Source organism: Fistularia commersonii, chromosome 18 (genome assembly GCF_037954325.1).
Source record: "Fistularia commersonii isolate RoL2024-O1a breed Wild chromosome 18, RoL_Fcom_v1.0, whole genome shotgun sequence".
Taxonomy (NCBI): domain Eukaryota; kingdom Metazoa; phylum Chordata; class Actinopteri; order Syngnathiformes; family Fistulariidae; genus Fistularia; species Fistularia commersonii.
In genome coordinates this window covers 16387684-16409541 of record NC_141301.1, presented here as the reverse complement: position 1 = coordinate 16409541, position 21858 = coordinate 16387684, and the positions used below count along the sequence as shown (strand labels likewise).

General features: G+C 56.4%; 2 protein-coding genes across 5 annotated transcripts; both read left to right on the top strand.

The window, feature by feature from the left end:
* Window positions 1-3059: 3059 nt before the first annotated feature.
* On the top strand, window positions 3060-16268 carry wdr81 (WD repeat domain 81). The gene is made up of 12 exons (XM_086164383.1): window positions 3060-3324; window positions 3991-4490; window positions 4689-8296; window positions 8370-8477; window positions 8617-8816; window positions 8922-9103; window positions 9288-9453; window positions 9658-9823; window positions 11329-12162; window positions 12262-12407; window positions 12726-12908; window positions 14231-16268. Exons 2-12 carry the CDS (start codon window positions 4129-4131, stop codon window positions 14555-14557), a joined length of 6282 nt encoding a protein of 2093 aa, XP_086020509.1. The 5' UTR covers window positions 3060-3324; window positions 3991-4128; the 3' UTR covers window positions 14558-16268.
* Window positions 16269-16419: 151 nt separating this feature from the next.
* Window positions 16420-20084, top strand: serpinf2b (serpin peptidase inhibitor, clade F (alpha-2 antiplasmin, pigment epithelium derived factor), member 2b). 4 transcript variants are annotated; one of them, XM_086164856.1, is made up of 10 exons: window positions 16654-16781; window positions 16848-16905; window positions 17397-17465; window positions 17559-17630; window positions 17883-18147; window positions 18231-18374; window positions 18471-18659; window positions 18833-18975; window positions 19066-19270; window positions 19350-20084. In XM_086164856.1, exons 3-10 carry the CDS (start codon window positions 17412-17414, stop codon window positions 19700-19702), a joined length of 1425 nt encoding a protein of 474 aa, XP_086020982.1. In that variant the 5' UTR covers window positions 16654-16781; window positions 16848-16905; window positions 17397-17411; the 3' UTR covers window positions 19703-20084. The 4 variants fall into 4 exon arrangements, with proteins under 4 accessions (XP_086020984.1, XP_086020982.1, XP_086020981.1 ...); XM_086164858.1 differs by lacking the exons at window positions 16654-16781; window positions 16848-16905 and adding an exon at window positions 16420-16461; XM_086164855.1 differs by having other exon boundaries at window positions 16765-16905.
* Window positions 20085-21858: the final 1774 nt, after the last annotated feature.

The following is a 21858-nucleotide window of genomic DNA, read 5'->3' as shown; positions in this document are numbered from 1 at the left end:
TAGTAATAACACGTTCTACTTGTGGAGCGGCCGTACGAAGCGCCCGGGACGGGCGTGGAGGCACTTCTAAGTGGAGGAGCAACGTCTTGAAGGTCAAGCCTGGGATCTGCTGCCGGCCCGGGGAGGCGGCTCCTCCAGATCTCTGCCGCAGAGATCTGGAGGAGCCGGAGTTTGCGGGGGAGTCGCTTTCAGGGAAAAAAGGGGCCAAGGGCTCGCGGTGAGCGTGACCTTTGCAGCGCACATTCATTTTGTTCCATTCCCGAGGGAGGCCTGAGGAGGATTCAAACGGCGGCGTCCAGTTCACGCCACCGAGCGAATGACAACACCAGGGGTTTTGTCCTGTGGCGGGACAAAGTTGATCAGAAGAAAACATGATTCTCCATTAGAAACAGAGGATTAAAATACATTCAGCTTGGTCGCTGAATGTATTAACTCCTTTGTTTTGTCACACTTGCGTCCCGACCTTCAGTCGATCTTCTTCTTCCTCTTCTCTTGTCTTTTCCCCTCAGGGGTCGCTACAGCGAGTCAACTTTCTCCATCTAACCCTATTCTCTGGATCCTCCTCTCTCACACCAACTACCTTCATATCTTCTCTCACGACGTCCATAAATCTTCTCTTTGGTCTTCCTCCAGACCTCCTGCCTGGCAGCTCCACCTTCAGCAACCTTCTACCCAGATCTTCACCATGAACACTCCTTTGTTCATGTCCAAACCATCTCAATCATCACTTTGTCTCGGTCATACGTGTCCTGCACCCCTGTGACAAATTTTTCTTTTCCTTTGGTCTTTTCCCTTCAGGTGTCGCCACAGCGAATCCACTTTCTCCATCTAACCCTATTCTCTGGATCCTCCTCTCTCACACCAACTACCTTCATATCTTCTCTCACTACGTCCATAAATCTTCTCTTTGGTCTTCCTCCAGACCTCCAATTCCAGCATCCGTCTACCAATATATTCTCTATCCCTCCTCTGTCCATGACCCAACCATCTCAGTCTGGCTTCTCTGACCTTCTCTCCAAAACATCTAACATGTGCTGTTCCTCTGATAGACTCATTCCTGATCCTCTCCATCCTGGTCACTCCCAAAGAGAACCTCAACATCTTCATCTCTGCAACCTCTAGTTCTGCCTGCTGTCTTTTTGGTCATTGGAACAGTTTCTAGTCCAAGTGACCTTTGCAAAGTCAGCGGAGCTGTCAGTCATAGAAAGGCCCGGAAACACGAGACCGGCGCCGCGAAGGGTGGTTTGACCCCAAAGTTAGCGTGCAGCTCCGGTCACATCTGGTTTGAGTGTGTGGAAGCCTTTATAACCCCAGTGTCTCTCTCTCTCTCTCTCTCTCTCTATCCCTCTATCCCTCCATCCCTCCGTTGTCCTGGGGGAGCAGGACTTGTATCCTTGTGGAAGCGGTCCACGGTGACCATGAATCCTCTCCTCCCGAACCTGTCCTCCTTCCGCACCCTGTCCGAGGCCGGGAGTATAAATAAGTGAACTAATAAGTGAAATAAGTGGACGGGAGTATAAATAAGTGAACGTCTCCACCACTCATCCTTCAAAGTGGAGGTGAAGGGAGTTTCGCCTTGCACCGCATACGGTGCTTTATTTGCGCCTCACGATTTCTGTCGGTGGAGCTCTGCGGGAGCACGCGGGAGGAGAAGGCCGCCGAAGACGCGCCTTTGTTTTCGTGGGCTTAATGTTTCATGAGTGAAAGATTTATGATATATTTGGTTAAAACGGGGTCTTCCAAGAAAGAAGATGCTTTGTTTTCAGTGCCACCATGCCATGGACTCTTGTTCTTCTCTTCTTACTCTGTCTTTTTTAAATCATGACCCGTCTGCAGGAACCTCTCCTGATCTCGCCGAGTATCTTTGGTTATGAAGAGTTGGCGTTTTGCTGTAGGACCCAACGTTCTATCTGTCCAGAGGTGGAGGTGGAATGGATTCCAGAAGGAAGGTGTCTCGCCGTGCGATGAGAGGAAAGGAGGAGAAGACGGAGCAGAGTTTGGTCGGCTGCCACCGAGGAGAAGACGAGGAGTCCGTCACGTGGTACGTGTTCTGGAGATCGAGTCACAGCGAGATGGTTCGGCGTGGACAGAGGAGGGATGGAGAAGATCCGTGGAGCTCCTGGGCGGGAGGTGAGGAGGAAGACCGGAGAGAAGGTTTATGGATGGAGGGCAGGAGGTGGTGGAGGACCTGGAGGCAACAACTCAAAGAAGACAACAAGACACATCTATGGCTTTCAATCTTTCAGTCAAAGTTGCAGCGACGTGGAGGCGGAGCAGCAGCAGCAGTGGCCTCCTCATCTCCTCCTCCTCTCCTCTCCTCTCCTCTTCCTCTTCCTCTTTCTCTCCTCCTCATCTCCTTCTCCTCCCCTCCTCTCCTCTTCCTCTTCCTCTCCTCCTCATCTCCTTCTCCTCTCCTCCTCCTCTCCTCCTATTCCTCCTCCCCTCCTCTTCTCCCCTCCTCTCCTCCTCTCCTCTCCTCTTTTTTCTCCTCCTCTCCTCCTCCTCCTCTCTTCTCCTCCTTCTTCTCCTCTCCTTCTTCTCCTCCTCCTCTTCCTCCTCCTCTCTTCTCCTCCTTCTTCTCCTCTCCTTCTTCTCCTCCTCATCTTCCTGTCCTCCTCTCTTCTCCTCCTTCTTCTCCTCTCCTTCTTGTCCTCTCCTCTCCTCTACTCCTGCTGCTCTCTTATCCTCCTCCTCTCGTCCTCCTTCTCGTCCTTCTTCTCTTCTCCTCCTCTTCCTCTCCTCCTCTTCTTCCTCCTCCTCTTCCTCCTCCTCCTCCTCCTCCTCCTCCTCCTCCTCCACTCCTCCTCCATCTCCTCCATCTCCTCCTTCTTCTCCTCCTCAACTCCATCTCCTCTTCCTCCTCCTCCTCCTCTTCTTCCTCCTCCTCCTCCTCTTCTTCCTCCTCCTCCTCTTCTTTCTCCTCCTCCTCCTCCTCTTCTTCCTCCTCCTCTCCTTCTCTTCCTCCTTCTCCCCTCCTCCTCCTCTCCTTCTTCTCCTCTTCCTCTTCCTGCTCCTCCCCCTCCTCCGGGTCACGTGACGCGAGGCTGGTGTTGTGTCACGTGAGGCGCCGCCGTCCATGATGGCTCCGAGTGTCGGAGAGAAGGAGCGGCGGTGCAAACTAACAGCGCCGTCGCTCGTCCGCTGACAGGCGCCGGTAAAGACGGGTGACATTTCCATCTTTTCGGGATTTCCGAGTCATGAAGTTGTCGCTCCATGTCGAGGCTGACCGTGCCACGTTAGCTCCGGCGTTAGCTCACCAGCGAGCTAGCGAGCTACTTAGCTAGCTAGCTATCTAGCTAGCTGTCAACTGCTGCGCGTTCACAGGTGAGCGGAGGAAACGCGTCGTCTCTCTGCAGACAGTTTGGCCACATGTTTGTGTTTGGAGTTGCAGAGGAGTCACAAGACAACCGCGTGAATGGCGTGAACATTTTCGGGAGCGGCTCTGCCCCTTTTGGTTCGGAGACGTTAGCCTTCCGAGCTAATCGTCGCGTCCAAACTCCTCAGAGAGGTGAATGTTCCACCCACGACTCCGGAGGCACTCGAATACATCCTTGGTTCCCCTTAAAAGTTGATTTTCTACTCTGCTGTCCAACTTTTATCCGGCAACGTTTGTTAGAGGCTGGGTGGCCACATTCTTCTCCTTTTAGGCTGTGTGACACCATGATTTATTTGTTGGTCAACGGGTAAAGAATAGAATGACTGTAGTAGGAAGGACCTGAGGAAGTTAAGATTGAAAACGAGGCGAACTGCGACCGATGAACATCGCAGTCATGTGATGGCAGCCGCCTGGATCCCTGGGAGAAGGAACTAGTCATGTGCCGCGTGTCGTCACAACGGCGACCGGCCGAGCCTTCTGCCTCCCTGAGTCTGTAGAGAATGATGACAAACAGCTCCCAACTACAATAAGATGTTTGTTTTTGTGTGCGCGACGTACCGCCGTCGCCCGTTTGACTGTTTGCGACTGTTTTTTAAAATGTATTTTTCTCAAAGGGACGGGCCGCCGAAGAGATCGAATCTGCCCATCAGGGTCGTCGCCGCCACGGAAATGTGATAAGCCGCCGTAGTGGAGAGGTCGAGGTGGACGCGTCCAGAAAGTGAGCGGCCGTGAACGTGCGCCGGAGAGTCGCCATGGATCGGCTCGTGCAAGCGGTGGAGAAAGACTTTGGGGTGGACAGACGGCAGCAAGGCCCCGGAGCCCGTCCTCGGGAGCTCGTGGCTCTCGTTCCCGTCCGCTGGGTGATGGGACTGAGGGAGAGGAGGGTGACGCGCTGCGCCCATTTCGACAGCGTCGGCGAGGCAGAAATCCGCACGTACCTCCGGTGTCCCCAGGCAAAATTACCTCCTGGCTGGACACGAGTGTGCATACAGGGTTTGAGGAAAAGCAAACTGAGCTACAGGTTGGCCAGAGACCCGTGCCGTCAGCAGAGTGAAGGGGCGTCAAAGGATTCCTATGTGAGAACTATGCAGCGCGTGTCCCGGCAGAACTTCAGGTATGGTGCACGATTCAGTGATTCGCGGCTCCGAACGGTGGCCTTCAGTTGCCCCACAAATATATTCGGATTTTGTCGGTTTTCCAAAATCCTCATGTTTTATTTTTCTCCGATGACATTTACCAGCGCTACTTGAATTGAAAAATGTGTCGTTCGCCGAAGTGAAACGTGGTTCGATCGCATTTTGTCTTCTGGCAGGAACCTGTGGCGCGAAGCTCATCGCAATCTGGTGCAGCCGTACGCCGGCGCAAACGAGCAGATGCAAGTTGGGGCGGTGGACGCGGTGCGGCACGCTTTACAAAAGCTCTTCGGCACGACGTTTATCTCGTCAGAAAGAGTATCGCCGTCCCTTTCTCCGGCCAGGGAGCGGGAGAAAGAAAACCTCCTACCATCCAATTTGTCCAACTTTTCAAAGTCTCACTTTGAGAAATGCTGTCCGAATGTTCTCCCTGCAGAGTGTCTCCTGGAGACTGCGGAGATGCTTTACGTGGTCCTTCCGTATACACAGTACTCGCTCTACGATATCGTCTCCTTCAGTCCAGCCAAGCTGGCCAACAGCCACGCCAAAGTATTGTTCATTCTCTACCAGCTGCTCATCGCCCTGGAGGCGTGCCATTCCTCCGGCCTGTCCTGCGGGAACCTCTCTCTGCTCGACATCGCGGTGGACGACCAGCTCTGCAGTCATCTCAAGCTCAACCTGGCCCATTACGAAGAGCTCGGGGCGGAAGGGGACGCGAGCCGTGACCCCGCTGGTCAACAAGTGCCAAAAAGTCCCCTTTCCACGGTCGGTGCCTGCGTTAGCCAGGAGAAGAAGAAACAAGAGGAGGAGGAAGAGGAAGAGAACCAAACGCTTTGCAAGGACTGCTTTCATGAGCTCAAGACGTTGGTCCTGGATTGGGTGCACGGAAGAATCAGTAACTTTTGTTACCTGATGGAACTGAACAGGCTGGCAGGGCGCCGGGAGGGGGACCCCAACTATCACCCCGTGCTGCCGTGGGTGGTTGACTTCACCATGCCGTTCGGGAAGTTCCGTGACCTCAGAAGGTCAAAGTTCAGGCTGAACAAGGGGGACAAACAGCTGGATTTCACCTACGAGATGACCAAAGAGGCTTTGGCGGCTGCCGTCGGTAACGCTTTGGGCGGAGGCGGCGTCGGCGGAGACCTGGGCGGGTCTGTCGTCGCCGGTAGCGTCGGGCCGTCGGAGCACCTCCACGTGCCGCATCACATATCGGACGTGCTCTCAGACATTACTTACTATGTGTACAAAGCCAGGCAGACACCCAAGTCGGTGTTGTGCAGCCACGTGAGATCCCAGTGGGAGCCCAACGAATACCCCGTCAGTATGGAGCGCATGCAGAGCTGGACTCCCGACGAGTGCATTCCCGAGTTCTACTCGGACCCCTCCATTTTCCGCTCCATCCACCCGGACATGCCGGACCTGGATGTGCCTTCGTGGTGCAAATCTTACGAAGAGTTTATCCAGGTTCACCGGCGGCTCCTGGAAAGCCGAGAGGTGTCCCAGTATCTGCACCATTGGATAGATCTCACCTTCGGGTACAAGTTGTCGGGTAAAGAAGCCGTCAAAGCCAAGAACGTTTGCCTGCACCTCGTCGACAACCACACCAATCTGACCACCTACGGCGTGGTTCAGCTGTTCGATCAGCCGCACCCTCCCCGCCTGTCTCCCTCCCAGTACGCCCCGGCCGAGCCGCCGCTCCTCGGCCTGGCCGCTCTCAACGTGCCTTCTCTGCAAATCCCTCAAATGGACGCGGTGGCCGACGCCGTGGACGGAATGGTGCCGGAGTCCATGGGGTGCGAGTCGAGCGGCTGGACCATGGTAGACCGAGACGAGGATCTCGAGCAAGGAACCGAGGCCCTGGACTCGCTGGCGTCGACGGGGTCCGGTTCTTCGTCCGCGCCGCCGCCGCCGAACGTCGCTTCGGCGGGCGCCGCTGTCGGAGATCTCGCCGCCTCCCAGTCCCCGAGCTCGTTCCCCGGCGATTTCACGGGCAACCTCGGTCCCGGCTTCCGCGGCGCCGTGTTACAAAGAGGAGGCGCCGTGAACAAGAAGCACACGGAGGGGAGCGTGACCGCCACCAACACGGAGGACATCAAGATCGTCCTTCCCGAGGGCTTCAACCCGTTGCAGCCTTTGGAGGAGCTGGAGAAGCTCAACAACTTCCTGGTGAAGAGTCTGCACGCCGAAGCGCGTCGTCCCGCCGGATCCGCCGAGCGGCCGAGAGACCGAGCGGCGTCGGCGCCCCGACTCTCGGTGACGCAGCTGTACCAGAGGGACATGCAGGCTCTGGGGGTTCTCATCGCCGAGATATTCTATTCCTCCAAAGTGAGAGGGCTGAAACCAGGCGCGCCCCTTCGCCAGCGCTTCCAGGCGGTCATGAAGCTTTGCTCTGCCGGGCTCCGTGACGTTCCCCTGTCTTTGCACCACGCGCTACAGAAACTGCTGCTGATAAACAGACACTCTGGACTCGCACCCGGGGAACGGCCCTGCTGCCCGCGTCCGCTCTTGTTCGCGTACGACCCCATCTGCGACGGCCTCCCGCCTCCCAGCCCCTGCCAGCTGTTGAACCCCATCACCAGCCCGCTTCCTTTCCCCGCCTATTTTTCAGCGCTTCATCATTTCATCTTTTCCTACCACACCAAGATGGAGATGTGTAGCCTCCAAGGCAGGGACGTTGTCTTTCACCTCTGGCAGCAGCTGGAGACCCTTCTGCGTGGCAACATCACGGCCGAGGGACTGGAGATCCTCCTGCCCTTCGTCCTCGCCCTCATGGTGGAGGAGTCCACCGCCGTGTACGCCGCCTGGTACCTGTTCGAGCCCATTTCCCGAGTCCTGGGTCCCAGAAACGCCAACAAGTACTTGTTGAAGCCGCTGATCAACGTGTACGAAAACCCCCACTGCCTGCGCTGTCGATTCTACCTGTACACGGACTGCTTCGTCCTGCAGCTGATCGTCAGGCTGGGCTTGCAGTCGTTCCTGTCCAACCTGCTCCCCCACGTCCTTCAGGTCCTCTCCGGGTTTGAAAGCGGCAACTTGGGCTCTGGCGGAGAAGCGAGTAAAGAGCTGCGAGGCGGCGCTTCTCATCTGGGAGAGGAGGAGGATGAGGAAGAAGAAGAGGGCTTTCGGTGCGGCGAGGCGCATTCTTCGGCCGGGTCCGTTGGGAGGAATATGGGCGGCGGCGGCGGCGGCGGAGCGAGCGGAGGCGGCGGGGTCGCGGGAGACGCGGGGCTGGCGGACTACTCCTCCGGCATCAGCCTCAACGATCAGGTGTTCCTCTCTGAGGCGGAGGACTTTCAGAACGGGTTCTACGTCAACGGCGGCGCCGGAGCCGAGACTTCCAAACAGCAGAGCCAGATCTGCGCCGCCAAGGACCAGGACCAGGAGTCTCTGAGCGTGGGGAAGCTCAGCGACAAGAGCAGCGCCAGCGAGCTCTCGCTCGGCGACGGCGACTCGATGCGGGACCGGGCCAGTCTGAAATCGGCCGACAGCAGCCAGGACCTGAAGCAGGCCAGCGAGGGCGAGGAAGGAGGGGAGCTGGAGGAGGAGGAGCCGACCGAGCCCGGCGACGGCGGAGGAGGGCCGGGCGACCCTCCCGTCCGCAGCCCCGAGCCGTCGGTCGCAGGAAGCGCCGAAGCTTCCGCGGCCGCCGTCGCCACGCTGGAGGGCGGCTTCGTCAACGGACTGGCGCCGGAAGACGCCGAGAAATCCATGGTGGGCGACGAGGAGGAAGAGGACGACCGCGATCTGTCCGAGGAATCTGAGGGGAAGGAGAAGAAGATTCTTTTCGGTGAGTGATCCGGCGACACGCGTACGATTGTTCTCCTCGCTCCTTTTAACCCGACGGCGTCTCCACGCAACAGACACGGTCTGCAAAACCGTCCGGTGGCTGTCGGCGAAGCTCGGACCCACGGTGACCTCTCGCTGCGTGGCCAGGAACCTGCTTCGATTGCTCACCAACTGTTACATCGGTGCGTGAAGTACGACACGGAGCCGCGCCCGGCACACCGAGCCGTTCCCATCCCGCCGTCGTGCAACTCCGACGATAATTCTTCGCAATAAAGACGATAAACTCTCCGTTTCTCTCACGTGGTCACGGTTGGTTCTCAGGCCCTGAGAACCACCAGTTTGTGGTGCCTGCGTGCGAGGACAGCGGCCAGGAGAGCGTGGGAATGGGCAGCGTCTATGAGAAGAGGCCGGTCCTGGGTGACCACACGGCGGGACCCGTGCTGGACTGTCTCATCTACATCGCCCAGCTGTACGGGGAGCCTGTGCTCACCTACCAGTATCTGCCGTACATCGGATATCTGGTAAGACCCTCGCTTGTATGATCCTCTTCCACTGATATTTGTATAAGACGGACGGACTGATTTATCCGCGTTTTCTGTTGACGCTTTAAACGTCTGTATCTCCAGGTGTCTCCGCCTTCTTCCCAGCGCCTCAATACCCGCAAGGAGGCGAGTCTCCTGGGAGCCGTCGCCTTGACGCAGAAGATCATCGTGTTTCTCTCCGACACCACTCTGATGGACATGCTGATGAAAATCAACCAGGATGTGCTCCTGCCCCTCCTGGACCTTCTCACCAACCCCCTGATGGGGTAAGTCACGCATCTGGCCGCGGCTCCGACCGCCTGCCGAAGACGCCGTAAGACGGCGTGTGGAACGTCCGCGCTCGCTCCGTCTCTGTCCGGTGAAATTGAATTTGCGTTTCTCTTCGACATAGAAACTATCCCTGTATCTGTTTCCCCGTCTTGTGTGTCGCTCCCACGGCGCTACACCCAGGTTCCCCAGCGGGGTGCAGACTCGCACCGCCGTCTGCCTCAAGACCCTCAGCCTGATGGCCCTGATCTGCCTGCGCATCGGCAGGGAGATGGTGCAGCAGCATATGGCTGACACGCTCTGCCGCTTCTTTGCCGTTTTCTCTCTGCTGCGGTGTCTTCAGCCACAGGTATGTACCCCTGCCACGCGTGGAGACCGGAGGGCGGCTGCCGCCCCAACTTCAGCTCCTGAAGACGGTTCCAGAAAGGACTGAAATGTCAATGAAAGTCGTGTTAGCTTGACAGAACGGTGGCTCACGGTGCTTTTGATTGTCGCTCGGTTCTCGAGGTGGTTATTTAGATGTCTTTTTGAAAGGGCGGTTCTTTCTGCGCAGATTGAGAAAGCCCCTCATAGAGTTGTCGGAGAGGTCACGGTGGTGGACCTTTGCACGCCCGAAGATCTGACCGTGACCTACGAGGTGGCTGTACTGGAGGAGCTGCAGACCGTGTTCAGCCCTGAGATGGCCCACGCTTCCTACATCCCCTTCTACTGCCTCGTAGGTAAGAATTCGCCGCAGGGAAAGGTCTCGGGCCAAGTGGGTCCCAGGGGTGACGCTAACCAGTCGGTTGTCCTGTTTATGAACCGGCCTGAGGAACGCGAGCTGATGTCTCTGCCCGGATTGCCGATGAAATACGCATGTTTTTTATTGTCCGGTGTGGATTCTCCAGTGTTCATTGGCTCTCAGATTGAGATGCTTTGCGCTCAGTGACGGCCTCCGCCACGTTTATTCATGTCTGTGTATCAAAAATACAGACGTCATCAGAGAGCGGCCTGTCTGTCAGCAGCCTCTCGCAGGGCTCGTATTTGATGTATTTGTGCTGGTGCTTCACAGCTTTGTCCAAAACATTGGCTTTCTGGTTTCATTTTTTACCTTTTTTTTTTTTTTTTTTTTAATGCATGTCACCTCCTGACTTTGTTATTAGTAATGGACCCGTAGCATCTTGATCTCTGCAGCCTCACTTGTGTCACTCTCTCACACACCTGACCGACAGAGCATCCGTCGGCTCGGCGATCGGCGACGACAAAAAGTACGTCCGTCTCTGCCGCAAGTGTCTGAAGGAGCCCTACATGCCAGGGTATTTGTGCTCCGCGTGCAGACAGTGACTTCCACAGTCATCGCTGTGATTCTCCTTGGACGGGCCGATGCCGGTTCCTCTCGCCCCGCGTCTGCGTTGCATGTGCGCCGCGAGGCAGCGCCGCGGCGCCTCGCTCATGGTTTTCACAAAGGCGCCGTCTGAGCCGCAGCACCGCCGGCCTTTTGACCAGAGCCGTCATTTGGATTGGATGTCTGAAAGTTTGGCTGCAGCGCACGGCCTCCCAATACCAGCCAGGGGCTACGCCTTCCTCAGCACAGCCGCGCTAATATCCGGCAGCACGGCGGCATGGTTCTTCGGACAGACGTGCTCGGGCTTCGCAGATGATGCTCACTTTGGGCTCGCGCTTCAAGTGGCTGATATCCAAGTGAGATGACTTTAGATCACAGGTAGCCCCGGCTCGTGGTCCGTGTTTCAGAGGTCACGGGCGGACCGTCTGAGCAGCCGACATGGACCCCAAAGTGGAAACAAGAGGTTCACTGCAGGCAGGAGATACGCGCTAAATATGAGCGTCTCTTCGGGAGTTTATTTCTTGTTGCTCGGCCGATTTAAGCCTTGGAATTCTGCAGCCGGGTGGATTTTATTTTTACTGCTGCAGCTGGTGATGCCGCTCTCATAGCTCTCATCAGAGAAACACAAGATGCGGTCGAAACCAGGCTTAGCCTTTTTCTTGAAGTTGCTCCGACACGATTCGGTTTGGTCCTCTGAAAATTGGGCGGCTATAATTGTAGCTTGTTCCAGTCTTTCCCGTTTGTTTGGATTTCTGTCGTCCGTTTCCTCTTTTATGTGTTGTCCCATTTATGAAATGTGCTTTTGACAATGCGGATCTGTCGTGAATCATCGCGGCGTACCGACGTATCACACCTCCCGAGTCGGTCTCCTCACCTGATGCACTGTGTTGTTGTTTGCAGGGGACGGGGCCATTCGCAAGCTGGTGCCCAATCATGCGCTGGTCTGGCAGCTGGCCTCGTCCTACCATCAGAGTGTCAGCCAAGGCTTCCCGGAGCCAAAGGCTCCGCTCGCGTCCAAGAAGGAGCTGCCTCCATCTTGCATGGGAGTCTCTGCTGAATTAGCCAGGCGTGTAGGTTGCGGTCCCTTCCCAGCGCCTTCGCCGAGCTCCGCGGACGCTCTGCCCGAGTCCGGTACCTTTGGCAGCCACCTGGTCGGAAACCGCATCCAAGTGTCCCGGGATAATGAGTACGGCGGCGGCGGCGGCGGCGGCCCCGGTCTGGCCACGGCAAACTCTTGGAGCCGCTCCACCCACGCCGCTCCTATCATCAGCGCCGCTCCCGCTTTTACCGCCGCCTCCGCCGGCACGGTCGCGTCGTCTCCCGCCTGGGTGACGGGCCCCACGCCCGAGGACAGCGCTCTGAAGCAGGAGCTTCCTCGGAGCGGCCGATCCCTGCAAGGCAACTGGCTGGCTTACTGGCAGTACGAGATCGGTCTCAGTCAGCAGGACCCCCACTTTCACTTCCATCAGATCCGTCTGCAGAGCTTCCCGGGCCACTCGGGCACGACAAAGTGTCTGGCGCCGCTGGCAGGGGAAGATTACTTCCTTTCCGGCGGTAAAGACAAGACCGTCAAGCTCTGGCCGCTCTATAACCACGGAGACGGAACCCAGGAGGCGGAGCCCAGGCTTACGTACACCGACCATCGCAAGTCGGTGTTCTACGTGGGACAGCTGGAGGCTTCTCAGGAGATCGTCAGCTGCGACGGCACCGTGCACCTGTGGGACCAGTTTACAGGTGAGGCGTGAGGCGTGCGGCGCCCGCCCCGTTTCCGCTCGGCGGCGCCGGGCACGTGAGGCGACGGCCCGGAGAGCTCATCCGTGTCTGTGGTCGCAGGGAAACAGATCCGCTCCTACGAGGCCGTGGACGGAAAGAATCCCATCACGGCGGTCACCACCATGCCGGCTCCACACGCCAGCGTGGTCTTTGGAAGCGCGGACTCGGTTCTTCGCTTCATCGATCCTCGCAAGCCGGGACTGCAGGTAGGTCCTTCCCTTTGCAGGAGCGACACCGCTAAGCGTCGTGGCGCCGCCACCGCTGTGCGTTACGAACCCATTCCGCTCCGGCCTGTTTCATGTGAGGAGTTGGACTCAGCGCGGTGGCCGCTCGGTCGGACCTGCTGTTCAGAGTCAGTGTTTTTAACCGGAGACCGAATAGCAAATCAGCAGCTGATGTTACACTTTGCTCCGGACGGCAGGAGCAGACGCACACGGTTACTTTGGGGGGGGTCGATATGTAGTATGTTGTGGATGAAGACTGGATTCCGGCCCGTCACGCACCTTGTGTTTGTCCGCACCCAGCACGAGTTTCGTCTGGCGTACAACAACGTCGGCGCCGGGCTCATCCGCTACCTGGCCGTGAGCCCCACCGGACGCACCGTCGCCGCGGGATTCTCCTCCGGCTTCATCGTTCTGCTGGAAGCACGAACGGGCCTTGTTCTGAAGGGCTGGCCCGCTCACGAGGGAGATATACTCCAGATGAAGGTAAGCGTGTGTCTGAGAACACGCCCGGGGTTCGGTCATGTCAGCGGTATCATCTGTGCGAGCTGGACGGCGGCGAGGATGTCACCGCCTCCACAACATCCTGAGAGGAGAACAAATAAAGTACCGCTTTGCTGAGTCCAAGAATGTATAAATAGCAATAAAGGCCACGGCCGGGCTTCTGCCAGGTGTCGTGGGACGGCTGTCCGTCGCTGGCCAGATGATGATATTTGGATGTTTGTCAAATGTTTACAATCCATAACTGACGGAGTGAGAGACGCGTACGGGAGTGTTTGAAATGCACCGACAGAAACAGGCCTCCTCTCTGTTTGCATTTTGAATTAGCCGTTGTTGAGAGGAGATCCCAGAGTGCCCAAGCGGCGAGTCCCTTCCCTCCCGCTCCGTTCAGAAAGAAGTGGAGTAGAATAGTGCTGCACGCCCGATCCCCGAGTGTCGGACCGGTGAAATGGTCCAAGCGGAGCTCAACCCGCTAGTCCGGTCCAGCATACCGGACCCGATGACATCGCGCTCGCCGCTGGACCCGGGTCACGGTTGCCTAACGCAGCATCCTGTCAACACAGAACGCCTTCCCCAGAGTCGCCTCCCGACATCCTGGGCTCTTGTATCGAGCTGCCATTTCTCAAGAGAAGTTAGAAACAGTAAACTGTGTCACCGGACGGCCCGTCGGTCGCTCAGGGAACTCTGGCCCTTTGAGAAAAGGGAACATCTTTGATTCGTTTTTCAGATCTTTGACGGAGCCGTCGATCGATTTACCGCTTCGAACGCGAAGGACGGCCGAGGCGACCGTCTCAGTTTGACTGAACCCGTTCACGCCGTTCTCACGCCGAAGGCACGGCCGTACTTTTCAGGCGTCGCGCCACAAAAGACCGGAGGATGATCCGCCGAGTGCCTTTGGCTCTGGCGCTTCAGAGAGGCCCTGGTGCCGGAGCTGCAGTAGATGGTGAAAGTTGTACCCGGCTCATCCGTTGTCCACAAACAACAAGGATTAGCAAACTTTATTTAACCCCAAATTAGGTCAAGGATTGTATCTCTAGTTTTAAAGCCACAGGTTTAGGCAAATATGGACACAAGTTACTCATTAGAAAGCCCGCGGTGGCTCTCATCGACACACTCGGGCCGAGCCGGTCGAGCGGATCTCCGGGGCCGGATCTCGTGGCGGAGCGATCCGTGCGACGGAGGCCGGGAGCCGGGTGTTCCCACGCATTCGCTCCCCGCCGTCTGTCTTTGACGCTCCAGGATGGCGCTCGGAAGGGAAAGGGGGCCGTCCGGGTCCCAATCATTTTGTATTTTTTTTTACCTTTCAGGCTGCGGAAGGGAACCTGGTGATCAGCTCTTCCACGGACTACACGTTGGCCGTGTGGAAAGATCTGGAACACAAGCCTCTTCGCCAGTACAAGTCTCAGTCCGAACCGATTCACGCCTTTGACCTGTACGGCTCGGAGATCGTGACCGGAACGGTGGCCAACAAGATCGGGGTGTACTCCATGGCGGACATCTCCCTGAGTCCGACCAGCAGCACCAAGCTGAGCTCGGAGAACTTCCGCGGCACGCTGACCAGCCTGGCGGTCCTGCCCAACAAACGGCTGCTGCTGCTCGGCTCCGAGAACGGCGCCGTTCGCTTGTTAGCTTGATTCTGAGGTGACCGGCTCCTCTCGCCGCTCCTGCCGTTGATCTTTGAAGTGTCTTATCGTTGTAGACGCCCCGGGACCAGTGCCTAAAGCTGTGTGAACACGACAACATCCCCCCTACCCCCACACACACACACACACACACACACACTCAGTGTAGCCGTCAACACGCCGTGTGCACAGTGTCTTTCCATCCCATCGGGTCTAGAAAGCAGCGGCGCTCACTCAAGTGTGGCTTGTGTGGTATCAGTCCTCACAACTTTAATACCCGCTCCATAACTCTTCACAAACAGCAGCCTCTGCGCCGCCGGTTCCACGAAAGAGCGCTCGTAGCAACGAGCCAGTCACCGGGCCGGAGCCTCGGCCGCGTGAGGCGTCCCGCCGTCCCGCCGTCCGCCCGTCGGAGATCTTCTCTCCTGGCGCCGGCGGACGAGCTCGGCAGTCGCATCGCAGAGTCAGCGTGAGGTGGGGATGTCAGGGACAGTCGATACCCCGAGCATAATATTGGTGGATCTCAGCTTCCATATCTGTTTTCCTCCCTTTCCGTCGGCGCGAGGCTAAAAACAAGCGAGCGGAGAGCCGCCGGGTTCCTGCCCGTACGCGGCGTTTATGTGGCCGAACGTGAGCGGACGTCGGGCGGGGAGTCGGCTCCTCTCCGAACCCCAAAGTCAAACGTAGAACGTGAAGCAGAAGCCTCTATTCAAGAGGGCAGGTTGGAGCTGCGGAGGCGGCCTCGCCGCTCTGCGCTGACCTGGTCACTTAGTGGGCGGGAGGACGTGCTCAGGACGCCGGCGCCGTGTTTGCAGTGTTTGCTCTTCCCAAGTAGATGATTCTCAGCACCAAATGTACATCTTCATCGCCTCGTTTCCCTCCGCCTTGGTCTCCACGCGCCTCCGATGCACTGATAAACTATGCAGTATTTGTAGACGGGACCACGTGTTCGCTTGGGTCGTGAACGGAGTCGCTTCGTCCCGAACAAAAACGCGCGTGTGGTCGGCTCGACGGCCGCGGCACATCTTCCTCGGGGAGGTGCGTCGCCTGCAGCCGGTGCTCAGCCTTCACTCCTTCGCACAACCACGGCCTGAACACACAGGACTGAATGTTTTTATCCACTGACAAATGACTTGAAGTTTCCTCGGTGTTTTTCTAAAAATAATGATATACAAATATATATATATATATATGTGTGTGTGTGTGTGTGTGTGTGCGCGTGTAGCAGCGTTTCACTGGGCGCGTCCACATCGGCCATCCAAGATAAACACTTTTGTATTATCACAACTGCACATGGATCTGCAGTGAAGAGACAGGACGGGTGAAGGTGACGGCGTGGTGTTCCTCCGACAGCAGATGTTTGCAGGCCCGTCTTCTTAGGACAGAACCCTCACATCCCAGATGCATCAACAATCAAAGCTCTGACCTTTGTATGCTTTTACCTCCGCTCTTGTTGTCAAACACACTTGGAATACTTTTCTAATTATTTTCTCTAAATGCTCTGACAGTAATCTGATGCACATTTTGATATGTTTCGTCGGGCCCGAAGCTCAGTAATCACAAAATGACCAACTATGTTTTGAAATGAAAATTCCTGTGTGTGTGTTTGTGTGTGTGTGTGTGTGCGTGTGTGAGTGTGCGAGCGCGCACTTATAAAATTAGCGACGATTGTCCGTACAAATGCTTATTTATCAGTTGTATTAATAAAAAAAGCTTCCGTGTTCTTGGTGTCCCGGCTGTTTTCCCCCGCAGGTTTGCCTCCCACACTTTGAGTCACCGGAGCTCATTGGACAAAGTCCCTCTGCTGTTTGCAGAAGCCTTTGTCAGATGCCGTCATGTGATCTATAAGGTCCTACTTTTGTGAGCCAAGTTATGTTTTTTTTTTCCCCTCGTTTCTCCCGTTCTCTTGTGCAATTGTGAGTCAGAAAAGTCGCGGGCCTTCCGTTCATTTGACAGCAAAACGGGCTTTTTCTGGGAAACGCTTTCTGATCCGCCGTCGGACGTGTCGTTTCGCCCGTCGGCCCGTGTTTGTTTACTGACGTGCCGCAGAATTCGCCACGCTTTTGCAATTAAGCCGTCATGTTTCCCGCCGAGAGAGACTACTAGTGTCGTGACGCGGCGATACGCCTCTTTGCGTGCAAAGCAGCCGTCTGGCAGACTTCGATATTTAACCTTGGATGAATCGGAGTAGCTGAATTTACAAACAAATAGTGGCTTAAATGAGGCCCCAATCAATGTAAGTTGATCTTTGACTGTTTGCATAACAATTGGCAATCGCACTCAGGAATTCTGCCATCCGCAGTCACTCGGTTGCTCCTTTTTTGGACAAGACACGGGCTTTTTTCTAAGTTAAATTGCAGGTAAGACAAAATCCTTTTCGTTCGACTCGCGGGGACGCGATCGGAACACGGGCCGGGCGCCGAACGTCGTTTCCAGCCGATGGTTTTCTCCGTGCGTTTCCCCGTGCGTACGTTGGGCCGTAGCCTCGGACCTCGGACGCACGCGCAACCTCCCGTTTTCCTCGGAACTCCACACTTTTGTGTGTCGCTTTTAACGGGATTGGACGGACGTGCGGGGAAAGTTCTCCGTTTAAGATAAATATCTCTGAGGGGGTTGGATTGCGTAATGTGACGGTGACGGTGAAAGGGACGCGGCCGGGCGAGGGGGGGCTGAGCGACCGAGCGCCGGAGCCGCTTCAGGGTTAAGATCCTCCGACGTTTCAGGCAAATTGTCGAACGACCGTCGGACAAAAAGGGAAGCCGGATACTCGGGGAGAAGGTCGGAAGGTCGGCTTCGGTTGTTTGTCGGAAAACGAGGGCCGGTACTAAAAAGCAATTTCACTCCTTTCCAGCAACGCGGTTCAAAGATGGACCTTCGTCTGACACTCCTGTTGATCGTTCTCTGCAACCGAGGAGCGACCGTAAACCGCCCGGCTTCTCCTCCGTTACCAAATCATGCCCGGGCCGCGCTTTGCCTGTCGCTGACTGTCCTGTCTCGTCTCTGCTCCTGACAGAATGCCGAGGTGGAAGATGTGACGAATCCGCCCATGCCTCTTGTTCCTCTGCTGCCCGCCCGACCCGCAGAGGTTAGATGGACGCATGAAATGTTCCACTCACATCTCTGGCAATCACGGCTTCTCGGCGGGAGGGAACTTTATTCGTCGGGGACGTGTCGTGGAAGAGCCTCTGTCGAGCCGGGATTCGGCCGGGGGGGGGCTTTCTCCCGTTCACCTTCTTTCTCCGGGATCGTGACGTCCTCCGGTGTCCGAGTGTGTTTATATAACGGTGCTTTTCGAGCGCCTTCGGTGTCCTTGAAGCCTCCGTCTCGTCCCCTCCAGAGAGCGGAAAACGAAAGCACGTCACAAGTGGAAATCGATCTTCTGCCGACCACGGCGAGCAGGATCAGCGGGGCCTCGTCGGAGGAGGAGCAAGAGGACGGGTGCGCGCAGGACGCCCGGAGCGCCCGGGCGGCGGAAACGGTCGCGGCTCACGTCCAGAGACTGGGTTTGCAACTGCTGCAGAACCTGGAGGCCACGCAGGAGCAGCCCAACATCATCGTGTCTCCCCTCAGCATATCCTTGGCTCTGTCTCAGCTCGCTCTCGGTACGGCACGGCGACCCGGCGTCTCTTCGGACGCCCGACGATGCCGAGCGCCGCCGCCATCACCGCGTCCGTCTGCCTTTCAGGTGCGGCCAATGAGACGGAGGAGCTCCTCGTGCGTCATCTCCATGGAAACACTCTGGCCTGCTACCACCAGTCTCTGCGTCACATCTTAGGGCAGCTCAAAAACGAACACCTGCAAATCGCCACTCGCATCTTCCTGGCACAAGGTCTCGTGCCGCCGAGCGGTGGAACGCAGCCGCCGCCGCCGCCGCCGCCGCCGCCGCCGAGCTCCCTCCGGTCTGAACGTCGGCCTTGTGTTTCAGGGTTCGAACCCAAGCAGGACTTCATCCGTGAATCCCGGCGGATGTACGACTCGGAGCCCGCCGTGTTGGAGAGCCTTCAGCAGGTCAACGACTGGGTGGAGAAGGCCACCGGCGGAAAGATGACCAACTTCATGTCTAACTTGCCCGCCGACGTCCTCCTGATGCTCATCAACGCCGTCCATTTCAAAGGTGGAGACGTGAAGGCCTCTGGTCGTCTCGATCTGAGCGAGCGTCTTCTCAGCGCTGCTCGAAATGAGCCTGGAACCCCTGGCGTGGCTCGGTGTGCCGCCGGCCCGCCGCGGGAACGGGACGTCTTCTTCAAAGCCAGACCTCCTGACCCTCACTCTTCTTTTCGTCCGCAGGGAAATGGAAAACTCAGTTTGACCCGCGCTTCACCTCCAAAGGCGTGTTTTACCTGGATGACAATCACATGGTCGATGTGGAGGTGATGGAAGACGCCAAGTATCCCTTAAGTTTATTTATTGACAATGACCTGGAGGCCCAGGTAAGTAAGGAGGCTGCGGGGAGCCCAGGTCGGACCTTCTCCTGGAGCGGCGTCTCCTCCGTGACGACGCCTCGCCTTCTCTCGGTGCAGGTGGCGCGGTTTCCCTTCCAGAATTCCATGAGCCTGCTGGCGGTCATGCCCGTTTCCGGCCAGATGAACGTGTCCTCGCTGGCGTCCAAGCTGAACATCTCGGGCCTTTACGGCCGCCTGCCGCCGGAACGGGCCGTCCAGGTCAAAGTCCCCAAGTTCAAGCTGGAATATTGTCAGGAGCTGGAGGACGCGCTCGGCAAACTGGGTAGGACCTGAGGTTCCCTCCACGCGGGCCGTCGGAAGACGTTTTCCGCTCGCTGACCGTGCGCCGTCTTCTGTCGCAGGCCTCGGGGAGATGTTCGCGAGCCCCGATCTGTCCGGCGTCGCCGACGGCGCCCTGCTGGTGTCCGGCGTGCTGCACAAATCCGTCATGGAGCTCAACGAGGAGGGCGCCGAGGCCGTCGCCACCACCTCGCTCGTCATCTCGCGGGCGTCCAACCCCGGCTTCCACCTCAACCAGCCCTTCTTCTTCGCCATCATGGATGATGTGACCCGAGTGCCGATCTTCATGGGCGTCGTCAACAACCCCGACCCCGGGGCTCCGGTGACGGAGAAAGGGGAGTTTGGAAACAAGGATAAAACGGGACTGTCCTTTGACAAGAATCACGCCAGGCCTTTTGGAGGTCCGCCCAAATAGGACTCTGACATGCTTGCGCGTTTGGACAACCCAGACCACGGTCCTCGCGGTTGTACAGAGAAGTGCATGTGGTCCCCCACAACGTAGATCAGTCAAATTGCCCCCCCCCCCCCCCCGACCCCCATGTTGCTGTAGAAGATGCGGCCGCAGGAACCCAAGGAGGAGCTCAGCGCTGCTGCAGAAGGAACAGAAAAGCCACAAGAAAAGCAGAGATGTGACGCCGCGTTCTCCAAAAGACGGTCAGAGATGTTCGTCACGGCCGGTCCACGTCCCCGGGAGCTCCGCGCTCGCATTCCATCACGTCCAATCCAATCGCTCACATTCCTGCACAAGCGTTCATTGTAATCGTGGATGTTTGATCAATAAATCTGATTTAAATTACCGCGCGTGTCCGTTCTTCTCGTGAACACCAGAACAAACAGACCGGACAAACATCTCGCTGGTGTGTAGGTGTGAGGCATCAGCACAGGTTCAACCCTCCGCCACGACACAGACGGTCAGTTTGCACCGACGTCTTCTCCTCCAGGGACATCTGGACAACCTGAAGAGCGGCTTCGGCGGCAGCAGAAACGGTGTCCGCGCACATTCATCTGCCAGCAGATGGCGGCGCCGACTCGCCTCCAACATCTCCGACTGACCAACTGCACCGAGGAGCCGCCGACATCTCCAACATCTCCAACTTCTCCACATCTCCAACATCTCCGATTGCACCGAGCAGTGAGATGCACTGAGCTTCATGGCTGCTGAGGCACTGACGTCATCACGGTCACATTTACAATCATATGAACCTACAGAGCAGCTTAGTCACCATTTTATTAGCGGCAGTTGACATGTTTTGTTTAAAATATGATATCGGCATTCTTTACATACAAACTGTAGCATAAAAAAAAACCATTATCATCTCTTACCTTTACTTATAAATGAAGTCCATGCGCTGAAGCATCGGTAAATTGCTTGTAGAAGTCTTCCGTTTCTTTCTTCACTTTTAAAAGTCTCTCCTTCTTAATGGAAATCACCTCTAGTGAAGACGGTCGTCCTCGATCGCTCCTGTTCCGACCGTATGTTTTGAGTCTTTTCGGAGCCGAGAACAAGCGCCCCGCCGATGCTGTCGTAGCCTGAACGGTGACCGCCGGCCGGAGCAACTTTGATGCCTCAGGAACAGTTTGAATGAGATCCTTCTGGGCCAAAAAGTGGAGAAGCTGCCCAGGAGATTTACATTCATCCCTCTGCATTTGTGAGCTGTACAGACCCATGAGATCGGGAAAAAACAACTGGATGGCTGCACTTGACCTGCTAACTGTTTACAGTAGCTTGCTATTGCTAATTGTATTATTCTGTAGCCGAGTAGTAAGAAGGATCCCTGGAATCAGCGGCGCCCCCTAACATGAGGCACCGTCACTGCGTGCCTCACCTCATGTCTCTTCGCAGTTGCTTCATGATTATGAGAAACAGTTACATTAACTATGGAAATTGAGTTCAAATATCAAAAGTGTTTTTTAATAGTGACATCCAGATTCAGCACTATGGTCTCAGCACATAGCATGCTAGCACGGTTAGCAGAATCCTTGTGCAATCCATAGTGGGCTCAGCTGTTTGCGGCATCTCCTCACGTCTCTTCTTCATATCTGAACGGTAAATGTGACTTGTTTTTTCAGCGATTTTGAGAAAAATAAATAAAAACGGTGAAGGTCAGCAGAAAATACAAATATACCAATTTATTTTCTCATTTTGCATTTCTTTCTTCCCGTGCAGTCAGGTGAGGCGCGGCGTGTCCTGCCTCTCCTGAGAAACCTGCAACATCACCCACATCAACTGCAACGGACAGATACCGCAGCGCTTCGTTCAGAGGGAATCACTCTGATGGATGAGCAGCAGCTGCTGGACGGACGGCCTGCAACATAACTCGCTGTTCCCGCTCCCTTCCGGGTAAAACACCCCAGAATTCATTGCACCCCAAAACACACGTCACTCCGTGCACGCGCAATGTCAGCAGCGACATAAACCCCACCGTTGGTGGCTCGCTACTCTCTATATACATACATATATAAATATATACCGTATGTGTTTCTATGTCTCGTTTTCCATTTTTCTTCACATGTTTGTGAAAACACGGAAAAATGGATAAATACACGCACGCACGCACGCACGCCGTGTTC